General features: G+C 37.3%; 1 protein-coding gene across 8 annotated transcripts in view; it reads right to left on the minus strand.

The window, feature by feature from the left end:
• RAP1A (RAP1A, member of RAS oncogene family) overlaps positions 1–14,390 on the minus strand; it is a 93,739-nt gene that overhangs the window by 10,854 nt on the left and 68,495 nt on the right. For all 8 annotated transcript variants that reach the window (XM_054466453.2, XM_054466472.2, XM_063652090.1 and 5 more), the window contains 3 exons: positions 10,875–10,958; positions 6,886–6,954; positions 4,804–4,860 (listed from right to left, as the gene is read on the minus strand). In XM_054466453.2, coding sequence (XP_054322428.1) covers positions 4,804–4,860; positions 6,886–6,954; positions 10,875–10,931 — 183 coding nt within the window. In that variant the 5' untranslated portion in view covers positions 10,932–10,958. The remainder of the gene's footprint in view (positions 1–4,803; positions 4,861–6,885; positions 6,955–10,874; positions 10,959–14,390) is intronic.

Here is a 14,390-nt window from a genome sequence, read left to right on the forward strand (position 1 = left end):
TAAAAATGTATGTATCTTGGGTCTTTATATTAAATAACTATACAGTTTGGACCTTTTTACCTCTGGATGCATTAAACGTAAAAGATAAATCCACAAGGTTTCTTAAGCTTGTTGTGCCTTGGCTTCCTTGTTCGCCCTGACCACTACCTCTATTTTGTCTACTACATCTAAAATAGTTCTGGTTGTTCTACCCTGGCTAATGTACTCTTTCTTGTATTCCAGGGAGTTAGCTATGCTACCACTCAGCCATTTCCCTAGCTTCAAATTCGTCTATGGTGTGCCACAGGAACATGGCTGAGCTTCCTATACTGCTGCCAGTGTATTTTCTGGGAAAGATGTAAAAACTGGAAGTTTCCTGGATTTTTCATTGATAAAGTTTGCATATTCCAGAATTGCACCTCTATGGTAACCAATTAAATTCTGCCATTGTCCAAATGTTTATATAATAAATAAGTTTACTTACAAATGTTAAGTGCTACAAATACTAGCAATACTATTTCTATGATGTTCTCTAGAGATCATGGTCTCTGCTTCTTATTAAATCAAAAGAATAAACATACAGGCAACCTGAGTTCTGAAAATCCAGTTTAAGAAAAGTCCTTACAGAACTGCTGTGGTTGGTGCCCCCTCCTATTGAGAATGCCAACCTCCTTCTTAAGGACATTCTACAAGTTTCATCCATTCACAACAAATATCCACTGACATAGTTGTAGCCCTACAGATATGTTAGTGATCATGACAGGCAAAAATTTCTGCCCTGGAGGAGTGTACATGGAGACAGACAAAAATCAAGTATGCAAGATGGTAATAAATGTTATCGAGAAAAGTAAAGGTGGGGAGTTTATTTTGAGGGTAGGAATACAAAGTTATATTTTAAAAGACTATGCTCAGGGAAGGCCTCACGGGTAACATTTGAGCAACCACGTGAGGGAGGTGAGGGAATAAGCTCTATGGTTATGTGAAGGAAGAGTACCCCAAGCAGAGGAAAGAGCAAATGCAAAGGCCCCAAGGGGAAACATGTCTAAAGTGTATGAGAAGCTGTAAGGAGGCTGGATTCATTGAAACATTGTTACCTAGTGGGTGAGTATAGAAGGTGAGGCCAGAGAAGGAACAGAGACAGAGGATTCTCATTTGGACCTTTCAAGGAAATGTAATGAAGACCTGAGCTTTTACTCTGAGTTTAATGCATAACTTAAGCTGAGGAAAACATGATCTGACTTACATTTAAATGGAATTATGATGGTTACTGTGTGGAGAACAATCTGAAGGGGGTGAAGAAGAGAAGCAGGGAGATCAGTTTTGAGGTTATTGAAATAATCCAGCTGAGAGATGACAACTGTTTAGACCAAGATAGTGTCATTAGATTCTAGTGGTGGTAGCTGAGTGCTGGGTAAGTTTTTAAGGTAAAGCCAATAGGGTCTTCTGAGAGTTTGGATGTACACAGAATATAACAAAAAATACAGTCAAAGACGACTCCATGGTTTCAGGCATAACCAACTAAAAGGGTACTATTTACTGAGATGGGAAAGATTGGAAAGACCCAGGTCAGGGAAAGGTTATCAGGAGTTCAGTTTGGACATGTTATGTTTGAGATGCTTATAAGACATATAAAAAGAGATATTGAAGAGGCAGTTAGATATAAGAGCTCGACGTTCAGAAAAGAAATGAGAGATAGGGATATTGTTTGGATGTTTGTCACCTCCAAACCTTATGCTGAAATGTAATCCCCAGTGTTGGAGGTGAGGCCTGTGGGAGGTGTTTGGATCATGGAGGTGGATCCCTCATGAATGGCTTGGTGCTATCCTCACAATTGTGAGTTCTCATGAGATCTGGCTGTTTAAAAGTGTGTGGCATCTCCCGCTCTCTCTTTGCTCTTGCCATGTAAAACACCTACTCCCCTTTGCCTTTCACTATGATTGTAAGCTTCCTGAGGTGTTCACCAGAAGCAGATGCTGGAGCTATGCTTGTATAGCCTGCAGAACCATGAGCCAATTAAACCTCTTTTCTTCATAAATTATCCAGCCTCAGGTATTTCTTTACAATAATGCCAACGGCCTAATACAGACAGAGTTACAAAGTTAGTATTTGTCAGCATACAGATTGTATTTAAAACCAAGCAACTAAAGATCTCCAAAGCAGTGTTGTTAGGAAAGAGAAGTGCAAGTATGGAACCCTGAGGTCCTCCAAAATTAAGAGGTAGGGGAGATAAAGAGGAATTAGGAAAGAAGACTTAGGAGTAACCAATGAGACAGAGGAAATCAGGCAAGTATTGTTTCTTGGAAGCCAAATGAATAAAGGTTTTACATTAGAAAGCAATGATAAACTGAGTCAAAGGCTGCTGAAAAGTCAAGGGAGTTGAGGATATATTCAAGAGAATTATAAATGATGGACCGTGGACCTGAAGCTATATGCAGAGGGGGTTGAAGATACAAGGGATAATAAAAAGATGTTAGGATAATTGGACTACAGGTTGTAATGAAGTTGAAGGGCACTAAAGGAAATGAGATGGCCTGGGTGCAGTGGCTCACACCTGTTATCCCAGCACTTTGGGAGGCCAAAGACAGGAGGATCCCTTGAGTCCAGGAATTCAAGACCAGCTTGGACAATATAGTGAGACCCTGTCTCTACAAAAAATTAAAAAAAAAAAAAAAAAAAAAAAAGCTAGGTGTGGTGGTATGCACCTGCAGTAGCACCAGCTCCTCAGGAGGTTATGGTGGGAGGATTTATTGACCCTGGGAGGTTGAAGCTGCAGTGATCTGTGTTCATACCACTGCACTCCAGCCTGGGTGACAGAGAGAGACCCTGCTTAAAAAAAAAAAAAACCAAAAAAAAAAAAAAAAGAGGAAGTGAGATGGATAAAGAAAAAAGTAGTGAGTAGTGGAGGATAAGATGTTTGGAAATTAGATTAGGGAGGTATTATAGTTATTGGTAATCACATAGCCTAGAGTAAAACCATGGTATGAATGCCTTAAAGGTAGGATGGACATCAAGGAAATGACAGGCCAAGCCAGGGTAGCAAATCATTTATAATATCCATATAGATTCTATATGGATAGTAAAATCCTAAGAATTCTGATTGAACCAGTGTATGTGAGAGAGAGAGAGAGAGCAAAAATCCCCAAAGTGTAAGGAGTGATTTTGAGACAAGATTAAGCAGCTGTTTGTAAGGTTTTATGCAAGGTACTGGGGACACAAACAAGCAAATAGGCCTTATAACACAGCGTGTTGAGTGCTAGATGGGAGACAGACAAGATATTGGATAGCACAAAGTAAAGATCTCTGTGATAGAGAACTTCCTTCTTACAATCTGGACAGAGAAAGAAGAAAGAATGCCTGTACCCTGTGGATGTGATTAAAAAAAAAAAACAGTAGAAAGTATTCTTTTTAGCTATTGGGGTCTCTGGACACAAAGGGGAATTTTGCTGATTCAGAAGCTAAAAACATTAGGGAGCAGGAGCGTGGGAGAGGGAGAGATAGCTTGATTCAGCTGATAGAAAATGTAGTTTCAGAAGGTCTTTACCAGAAGCTTGTGAGGGCAAAGGTCCCTGTTAAGAGTTAAGCCATTTTCCCAAAAAAGAATGGAAAAATATAGTATAATTAGTACTATATTGTTGTATAAAATCACTCCAATTTGCTTACATGCTTTTTTGAACTATCTGAAATGTTTCCATCATTTATAAAAATTATAGTGGAAAACTTTGTGCTGAATTTTAAACTTATCACATTTAAGAATGCCAGCCAGGTGCCATGGCTCACACCTATAATGCCAGCACTTTCAGAAGTAGAGCCAGGAAGAACACTTGAGGTCAGGAGTTCGAGATTAGCCTGGGCAACACAGCGAGACCACCTCTACAAAAAAATTTTTTTTATTAGCCGGTGGTGGTGGTACGTGCCTGTAGTTCTAGCTACCCAGGAGGCTGAGGCAGGAAGACTGTTTGAGCCCAGGAGACTGTGGTGAGCTACAATTGCACCACTACACCCCAGTCTAGGTGACAGAGCAAGACCTTGTCTCTTAAGAAAAACAAAAAACGAACCCATCCATTTTAAAGCTAAGAATTGCCTAATGTGTCAAGTCTATGTGCATGGAGAAAAATAAAGAAAAGCAAAGATTGCTTAATGTATGTATTTTATGTGGCAGTATAACTGGAAACCATCAGTTATTAATAAAAATTATAAAGGTGATGGTATTAATGAAGAAGAATAAAAGCAAATACACAATTCCATACTGTGTAACAGACATTATGCCTAATGATTTATAATTATTATCTCATTTGCTTATCACAAACACCTTATGATGTACTAATATCATTATACTCATTTAAAGATTAGAAAAAGGAGGCTCAAAATAATCCTAAATCTTCTGAGGAAGATTTTTGCCTTCCTCAGAAAACATGTATCTGTCACCAGCCCCTTGAGACGTCAAAATGCTAGTGAAAAGAAAAAATTATAAAAATTAATGACTATGGTGCCAAGAGACAAGGTCTTATTTAAACCCATAGAAATACAAATATTAACTAAAATTCTAAATTTAAAATAAATTTTAAAAAATCACTGATAGCATAATCCTTACCTCAATGTAGGAAGAAACCCAACACACAGATTATTACAGGTGAACTTTGTGATACGTGAGCATTAACTACATCACAGTTGATTTCATATACTTCAGAATCCCTATGTTCAGAGAATTTCTTCTTAATCGGAATGATTACTTTTACTCAGAATTATTTGGATGGCAAAACCTACTCAGATGACAAAACCTGCTCACAAATTAAAATCTATCAAAAAAAGAGAAAACATACTTACTGTCCCTGCAGTATCCAGGATTTCGAGCATACACTGTTGGCAATCGACTTCAACTTGCTGTGGGGGCAAAAAAAGAAAATGTTAAAAAGTAACATCAAAATCTCATTCTGTTTTCTTCCCACCTCTTCCATCAAAGTATCTATTAACAAATACAAAGCCTTTCTCCAGCAGTATGCTGTAATGGCTGGGGGTAAACTTGGTACCACAATAAAGAATAGCGGTCTCAAGTACAGTCTATTCGTATTACAGAAGCCAAGATGGTTAATGCTGAGTTTAGATATTTTCTGACCTCTGTAATGATTCTTATTTGTTATTAGAAAAGGCAAAAGTCATATTTTGAAATTTAAGGAAAACTTCGAAGAACAAGTATAGTTCTAACAGAAAAAAAAGTACATATGTGTATTTATATTATCTCCAAAGAAAACAAAGTACAAAAATATTAAATGGCTCAAAATGCGCACAAGATTTTGGGGTAAAGAAAATCTTGCCAACTTACCATGTTCAAGTTGTTAAAATTTTACTAAAATATGCAGAAAATTAAATACATAGTAAAATCTGAGTTTAAGACATAAAAGAAACCCAGGAGTACTAAAATAAATAGCAATGAGCTAAAACAGTGCCTCAAGAAAAAGGCACTTTTCTAGAAAAGCTCTATGTGAAAGGTGAAATTTTATACACTGAGTTCTATTTACCCATTGGTCTTATAAAAGAAGAGAAGGTTGGTCTAATGAAAGTATCAACTATCAACTGTGTGGAAAACTGTTTTAATAAAGAAGGGATTAAGAAAAGTTAGTCCTTTAGAATTTTAGGTACAGATCTTGCTTTGCAGTTAAAGCTTTAACTAGCAACTTACTTTGGGGAAATTTCAGTAGAGCAACACTGTCTTCTAAAAATAAATGTGCTAACCTAAAGACTATTTTAAACTCTGCTTCTGTGTCAGATCAGACATTGATGAGGGGCACCACTGCAGACCACAAACTCATCCACCCCACCACTTATGGGACAAGTGTGATAATCTGCAAAATTTGTAACTGGGAATGTTCAGTGAATAATCAATTAGGACTATAGTTTCTCGATGTATCTAGAGCATAATTCCGTTTCCAATTTGAAGACAATGAAACTGCTCTACTAGTAGTCCTTCATGAACTAACAAATTAATTCAACAAAAGTTACAGCACTATTAAAGGTAAATTCTAAAAACATCTTCAAAAGCAATCCTTTCCTATTAAAGTTTAATCTTTTTAAAAAATATTCTTGGCTACTAGCCTTTTATAACCTCCACCCCACCCAATATATTTGACATAGAAAATACTGAAAATTTTCCACAACTCTAGCTGGTCTTCTACAGAATATTTTTTGTCAAGACCAAGTACCTAATTTTTTTTCCCTTTTAAAAAGACTTTATTAGAGCAGTTTTAGGTTCACAGCAAAACTGAGGGGAAGGTGCAGAGATTTTCCCCATACTCCCTGCCACCACAAATGCATAGCCTCACCCCACTATCAACATCCTGCACCAGAGTGGTACATTTGTTACAACCGATGAAGCCACATGAACACATCGTTATCACCAAGAGTCCACAGTTTACATTAGGATTTTCTTTTGACATGGTACATTCTATTGATTCTGACAAACATATGGCATGTAACCCAATTATAGTATTAGACAGACTCTAATTTTTTGGTAGTCTAAAGATATCTTTAAACTTATAAAACTAAACAAAAATAAAAATGTTCAGTCACTGGATAACTTCAAGCATAAAGGTGGTCTTAATTTTTGGTAACAAGAGTTAAGTTGAAAACATACCTACTATTTATATGCAATTTTTTCATATGTGGCAACATTCCCCACCAGGAAAATGTCCACATTAAGGAACAAGTCACTAATCAGTAACAGAACATAAAGCTCTGAATATCAAAGTAGCATTCTGTAGGAAATGTTCTGTTTTGATGAAACTTTTAAAAACAGATGCACAATATTTGTATCATTTCTCAAAACTATTTTCAAAAAGCAAATCTACAGATCAAATTTTAACATCATAAGGAACTACTTGTAAGCATGTGTGTACAAGTTTCACATTTTACCTTTCTGTAGGAATCTTCTATCGTTGGGTCATATTTTTCAACAAAAATTCCCTGAACAAACTGAACTGTCTGGGGGAAAAAAAAAGAGAAATATTAAAAAATTAAAGGAAAACTCCTTTGAATGTTACTTAACCTCACAAGTTATAATGATTAATTGAAATTATGTGAAAATTCTGGGTAAACATGTAAATGTAAAGTATAATATCATTATTAATTCTTTCAATATAAGGATACATCCATAACTAAGAGTACATTGATTACGAAAGGAGGTAGTCATGTTAAAAACTGTCATCAATACTGATGATAATACACTGTTAATTACATTAAGTCTTAATATACAAGGATACAAATAACATATCTGAACTAATTAAAACATGAAAAATTATCAATATTTAAACTCCTATTGCCCCTTTATATATCTACAGTAACTTTTATCCCATGCCCTCTGCCCTTAATGGAGTGACAAAGTTTCTAATTTTTTTTTAAACACAGGGTCTTTGCTATGTTGCCTGGGCTGGCCTTGAACTCCTGAACTCAAGAGATCCTCCCGCCTCAGCCTCCCAGGTAGCTGGGACCTCAAGCAGCATCTTGTTAATTTTTTAAAGCCCTTCTAAATTGTGGTGGAAAAGAGAAAGGGAAATTTAAACTTACTGAATGTCTATTATGTTCCAGACATTAAGCTAGTCACTTTTAATTTATAACCACATTCAAATTTCACATTTGTCCCGGAAATAGTTATTCTTCCTATTTGCCAGCTGAGATTCAAACATACATCTTCCTGATTCCAAAGCCTTACTTTTTCCATTGGAAAATATTGCCCATTCATCTTTTTCAGATATTATCGACTTTTAAAGGCATCCAAAAGCACATACTAGAAAATACATATTTATCATTCAGTAAGTGAAAAAAGTACAGAAGATGGTTTTAAGATATTTCCTAGGTAACTTTAAAACAGGATCTGGTACATTATTGCCTAAAAAGCAAGGTAAGAATGTGGACTGAGGTCATCTACACTTAAATTACTCAGAGGAATATTTGATATACTATTTTAGCTTGAGCTAAAGAGATTAACTCAAATATAGTAAACAAACTTCTTTCTCCTACTAAGCTTCTATTATTCAAAGGCAACTCAAGATATAATCACACCAAAAACCTTAATCATGATTTTTATCAAGGATTTAATCACCTCATCTTCTAAGTACGACACATAATTTAAACATACAAAGCAGTCTACGCTGGATGCAGTGGCTCATGCTGTACTCCTAGCACTTTAGGAGGCCAAGGCAGGAGGATTGCTTGAGCTCAGGAATTTGAGACCAACCTGGGCAACATAGTGAGACTGTCTCTACAAAAAATTTAAAAATTTAGCCAGGTGTGGTGGCATGCACCTGTAGTCTCAGCTACTTGGGTAGCTAAGGTGGGAGGATTGCTTGAGCGCAGGAGGTTGAAGATGCAGTGAGCCATGATCACGCCACTGCACTCCAGGGGAAGATGCTGATTCAAGATTTAAAAAAAAAAAAAAAAAGGGCAGTCTAATACGGCTTCCTAATATGCTTTAGGCTAGAGCAGAGTGTCTCAAAATATGGTCCAAGGCAGAGGCTCCCTAAGGTCAAACTATCTTCCTAACAATACTAAGATGTACTCTAAGACGTACTCTTCTTCTTCTCTCATAAGTTTACAGTGGAATCTTCCAAAGGGTATAGCACATGTGCTATTGCAAGAGACTGGATACAGAAGCAGGCATAAGAGCCCATGTGCCTTCTATAAGCCAGACATTAATAAGACTTGAAAAAATGCAAAACAATCCAATGCTTCTCATTTCTTTCTTACTAAAAGTAATGTTTGACTACTCCTCTGAATCTTATCCTCTGTCTTAATTTTCAGGGACATCTCATTCATTCATTCACATAGATTATAATTTTATTCCTCGGGTTTTTGTACTGGATCATCTCCTCTTTCCCTCTCCTGTATCCTTATTTTCCTCCCCAGTGGAGAGGAATTCCTCCCAGCATACAAATATGCTTTACTATCTCCAATTCTAAAACAAAAATCTCCCTTAACCCCAATATCTCTCCAGCTTCTGCCCCCATTCTCTGTCCCCTCTCATAATCAAGCTTCTTCAAATGTCTATATTCCATTTCCTCAGCTCTCATTTACTCTTCAACCCACCCCATTATGGTTATGGCAACATGACCTGACTAAAGCTGCTTCCTTTATCATGTCCAACTACCTCTATGCTCTCTGATCATCTCTTTCCTCTTTATTACTTGACTTTTGAGCAATCAAGTAAAGACACCTCCTTCTATGCTAGATCCTCCAATCCTACCCACTTTCTAAAGGTTGAGAGGTACTCAGAGCTCAGTCCTGGGCTCTGCTCTTCTCTCTCTAGTATCTCCCTAGACCTCTTTCACTCCTATGGACTTTTTCCAAAATTATTTTTGAAAAGGTAATTCATGGACATAGGACTAAATTCAAAAAGGCACAAAAGGCTATGCAGTGATAACTAAGCTTATCTACCACCCTTGTTCCCAGCTATCCAATCCCACTCCCAAGAAAGTAACTGATGTTATTCATAGCTTATTTAACCTTGCAGAGATACTCTATGATTTTACAGGTATCTCCCCTCAGCCTACATTTTTTTAAATATAAAACACAAATTATAGTCTACACTGTTTAGTACCTTTTTTCTCTCTAATAATACATCTTGGATATCATTACATATCGGTATATATAGAGCTATTGCATTCTAATGGCTGTATTCCACTCTGAAAATGTATTAAAATTTACTTAACTAGCCCCTTAATGGAATACATTTAGGTTGTTTCCAGACTCTGGTCACTGTAAAGAATGTTGCGATGTTCCCTGACCACGCCATTTTGCACATGTGAACTTATATGTGGGCTACATTTTTAGAGAGGGAATCGCTGAATTGAAAGTTATATACCATTAAAAATGACAGATATTCTCAAACATTCTCGACAGAGGTACTGACTTACACACCTAACAGTAATGTAACTCTCATGAAATTAATCACCATATTGATGGCACCCAAAATCATATCAGCGGCCTCTCTTATTACTTCAACATGTCACAAACATAAAATTTGACATGACTCTTTGATTTGGACTCTCACTGCTCCTTCTCCACTGTTTCCCTTCTTCTTTTAATCCATCCATAAAATTAGTAGCTCAAACTAGAAACTTGGGAGCCATCCTTGACAGCTCCTTCTCTCCTAGTCCCCATATCAATCTAGCACCAAGTTATGTCAGTTCTTCCACTTACTCAATCCTCAAACATTTACTTCTCTCTTCTTAACTGCCATGGTTCTAATCCAAGCTTCCATAAACAATTATCTGGTATACAGTATTAACTCCCAATTTGCCTCCCACATCCACTCTGCCTTTCTTCTAAATTAATCTGTATTTTTCTTTCAGGGTATCTCTCACAAGTATAACCAAGTAGTTCTTTGTGTATTTATTACATCTCCTCCACTATAATGCAAGCTCCATGAGAAACTATGACTGTTTTCGTTCACTGTTGTGACCCTAGAATCTGACACTGTAGAAACTCAATAACTATGTACTAAATAAAAACAGCATGAACACAAAAAATGACCTTCATTCCATCTAAGTCTAGGGTGGAAGCAGGTGAGGAATTATCCCACTAGAATCTGTAATAATCAGTTTCCCCCACTACAATGTAAATTCCTTAAAAATGAGAACAATCTTACTCCTCTCTGAATCATAAACACTGGTGCTTGACATATAAGATAGCCAATAAATATTTGGTAAATATAAGAATAAATGAGAGCCAATGTTATACAACTATACATCTGTGGTTATTAAATGATTTCCTGTCCTTTGTGGGACAGATATCAGATATATAATAATGCCACCTTTCCTCTTTGGCATCTAGAAGTCTGAAAGCAAGGAAATGTCAAAATTCTTCTTGTATTATACTAATCAGTTACAGTTAGGTGGCTAACTTACCAGAGCAGACTTCCCAACGCCTCCTGAACCAAGGACCACTAGCTTGTACTCACGCATGATGTGATCTGTTTAAATACTGACGATCTGAAAAACAAACAAACAAAAAAATCAAAGATTAAGAAACATGCTAACAGTCTAATAATGTACACTACTGCATCAAATATAGGAGTTTGTTTTGTTTTGTTTTTTTCCTTGTAAGACTATCAAAGGGACAACAGAAGCTACATGGCAAAATCCATACAGATTTTAACATAAGTTTATAGGATTATTTTCAGATATTTTAATTCACTGAAGATCATCTTTGACTAGGCATCAATTATGTTCATATTACTTCTAAAAATCTTTGATTAGAAAACAAGATGATTATATCCAACAGTTGATAATCTTACGACTACAATGATAAACCCAATTCTTTGCAAAGCTATCATTCAAACTTATGTACTGTTTAAAAACATTCACTCATGAGCTTTAATATAATGCACATGCTATTTTATTTGCTTAAAATATCCCTACAGTAATTCTACACTATTTTGTTCATTATTGTATTATAGCTGAACCATTTAAAATGTCATCTTGAAAATAATTACAGATGTGAACAGGAGATCAGATGAAATTGCTAAATACTATAGGCAGTTATTAGCAACATACACCATAAGACCCAAATAGCCAAAGAAAATAAAAGGAACGTAAACTTTATTTTTTATCTCCATGATTATCTTAAAAGGTATAAAAACAGGAAATAATTTTCCATGGCCACAGTGGAATCACTAGAAACAGACTTTTCAACCCACAATAACAGCCAGAACCGTGAACAAAAAAATATAAAACTCTTTCTAGATATTGGATAATAAGCAGTGTAGGACTGTGATTTCTGAGATGCAAAAGAAATGAAGTGAGACCTAACACTGCCCTGGCTTTCTGCCTAGAGGCATTTTTCAGACTGTGGTGAAGGAGAAAGAACTCAAGCAGAGCTTGGAAGTGGTCCAGAGAAGTAGAAGCAAAGCATATAAAATTCCAGAAATCTGCATAAGGATTCACTTGAGTCTGTGGCCAAGCCCAGCACACAGACTAACTTCAAAAGGTAAGGCAAAGAATAAATAGAGATTTATAGGTGGAACAATTCCCAGAGTCATATGGTTCTGACTAGAAGTCTTCCTTGTTGAAAAACTAGGAATTCACTAGAAACCTCAGAAGACTCTTATCTTAGTAGCAGAGCTAAATAAGCTCTAGAGTAAATGATATTCTAGATGCTTCCTAACAAAGCTTAAAACAAGGCTCAAAAGGATGGAGTTGATCCACGTGTAACTCAACCACTTGTCTGAACAAAGTCCAAAATTCTTTAAAAGAAGCAGAAAAAAAAAATTCCACCACTCAACCATATAAAATTAACAATGTCCAGCATCCAATAAAAAATTAATAGAAATGAGAAGAAAGAAAATGTGACCTGAGGCCGGGCATGGTGGCTCACGCCTGTAATCGCAGCACTTTGGGAGGTCGAGGTGGGTGCATCACGAGGTCAGGAGATCGAGACCATCCTGGCTAACATGGTGAAACCCCATCTCTACTAAATGTACAAAAAATTAGCCGGGTGTGGTGGCGGGCGCCTGTAGTCCCAGCTACTTGGGAGGCTGAGGCAGGAGAATGGTGTGAACCTGGGAGACAGAGCTTGCAGAGAGCGGAGATCGCGCCACTGCACTCCAGCCTGGGCGACAGAGCGAGACTCTGTCTCAAAAAAAAAAAAAGTGACCTGAAACCAGAGTGAAATAAATCAGCTGAAACCATCCCAGAAACGAGATGATGAAATTAGCCAATGAGGACTCTAAAACGGCTATTATAAATATGCTCAAAAATTTAAAAAAATGAGGAAGAAAATGGCACACATAATAATAAGAACCAAAAAGAACTTACAGTATTCAAAAACAGTATGTGAAATAGAAATATCACTGGAGGGTATTAACAATATATTAAATACCGCAGAAGGAAAGTTCAGGGGATCTGAAGACACAGCAACAGAAAATACACAAATTTAAACAAAGTTAAAATGTGATGAGAATAAGAGGAAAGAAGAGAAGGGGAAAGGGAGACAGGAGGGAGGGAAGAAAGAAGCCAAGGGTAGAAGGGTTAGGGGTGTAATAAGAAAGAAAAAAAAAGACTAGAACTACAGGACAATACCAAGCTATCAAGGAGTATAATATATATGTAACTGGAATGAGGAGCAGTGCATTTGAAGAAATAATGACATTTTTGAAATTTGATAAAACCGATACATCTGGCCAGATGCAAAGTAGCTTATGCCTGTAATCCCAGCACTTTGGGAGGCCAAGATGGGCAGATCACTTGAGGCCAGGAGTTAGAGACCAGCCTGGATAATATGGTGAAACTTCATCTCTACCAAAAATACAAAAAATTAGCTGAGCGTGGTGGCATGTGCCTATGGTCCCAGCTACATGGGAGGCTGAGGTAAGAGGACCCCTTGAACTCGGAAGGCAGAGGTTGCAGTGAGCTGTGATTGTCCCACTGCACTCCAGCCTGGGCGATAGAGTGAGACCCTGTCTCAAGAAAAAAAAAAAAAAAAAACAAAGACACATCTACACATCCAAGTAACTCAATGAGCCCCCCTCCTGAAGGAGTATAAACACAAAGAAAACCACAACGAGGCACAATAATCAAATTCCTGAAAAGCTGTCAAAACCAGAAAATCTTGCAAGAAGCAAGAGGAAAAAAATTTAGATAGAAACAAAGTTAAAATATACAGACTTTGGCCAGGCGCGGTGGCTCACGCCTGTAATCCCAGCACTTTGGGAGGCCAAGGTGGGCAAATTGCCTGAGCTCAGGAGTTCGCGACCTGCCTGGGCAACACGGTGAAACCCCGTCTCTACTAAAATACAAAAAATTAGCTGGGCGTGGTGGTGTGAGCCTGTCGTCTCAGCTACTTGGGAGGCGGAAGCAGGAGAATTGCTTGAACCTGGGAGGCAGTGGTTACAGTGAGCCGAGATTGTGCCACAGCACTGCAGCCTGGGCAACTGAGCCAGACTCCGTCTCAAAAAAAAAAAAAAAAAAAAGAAAGAAAGAAAAAAATATATACACACACACACACACACACACACACACACACAGAGACTTCTTGTGAAGCTATGCAAGACAAGAAAATAGAACATCTATAAAACAAAGAAAAAACTGGTCAACCTAGAATGATAAATACAATGAATATATGTTGAAGAAATGAAAGTAAAAGATTTTTCCCAGACCTTATCCTCCTGGTGGGGGCAGGGAAAAAAAAAAAAAAGCTGGAGGCAAAAAGTTCACCAGCATACATTTAAATCGTGAATAAGTCTTTTTTTTGAGACAGGGTCTCACTCTGTTGCCCAGGCTGGAGTACAAGGAGTACAGTGATGCGATCATAGCTCACCCAAGATCCCAAGCAATCCTCCCACCTCAGCCTCCTGAGCAGCTGGCACTACAGGAGTGCACCACCACACTTGGCTAATGTTTCTAATTTTTTTGTAGACACAGAGC

This window comes from Pongo pygmaeus, chromosome 1 (genome assembly GCF_028885625.2).
Source record: "Pongo pygmaeus isolate AG05252 chromosome 1, NHGRI_mPonPyg2-v2.0_pri, whole genome shotgun sequence".
Classification (NCBI taxonomy): domain Eukaryota; kingdom Metazoa; phylum Chordata; class Mammalia; order Primates; family Hominidae; genus Pongo; species Pongo pygmaeus.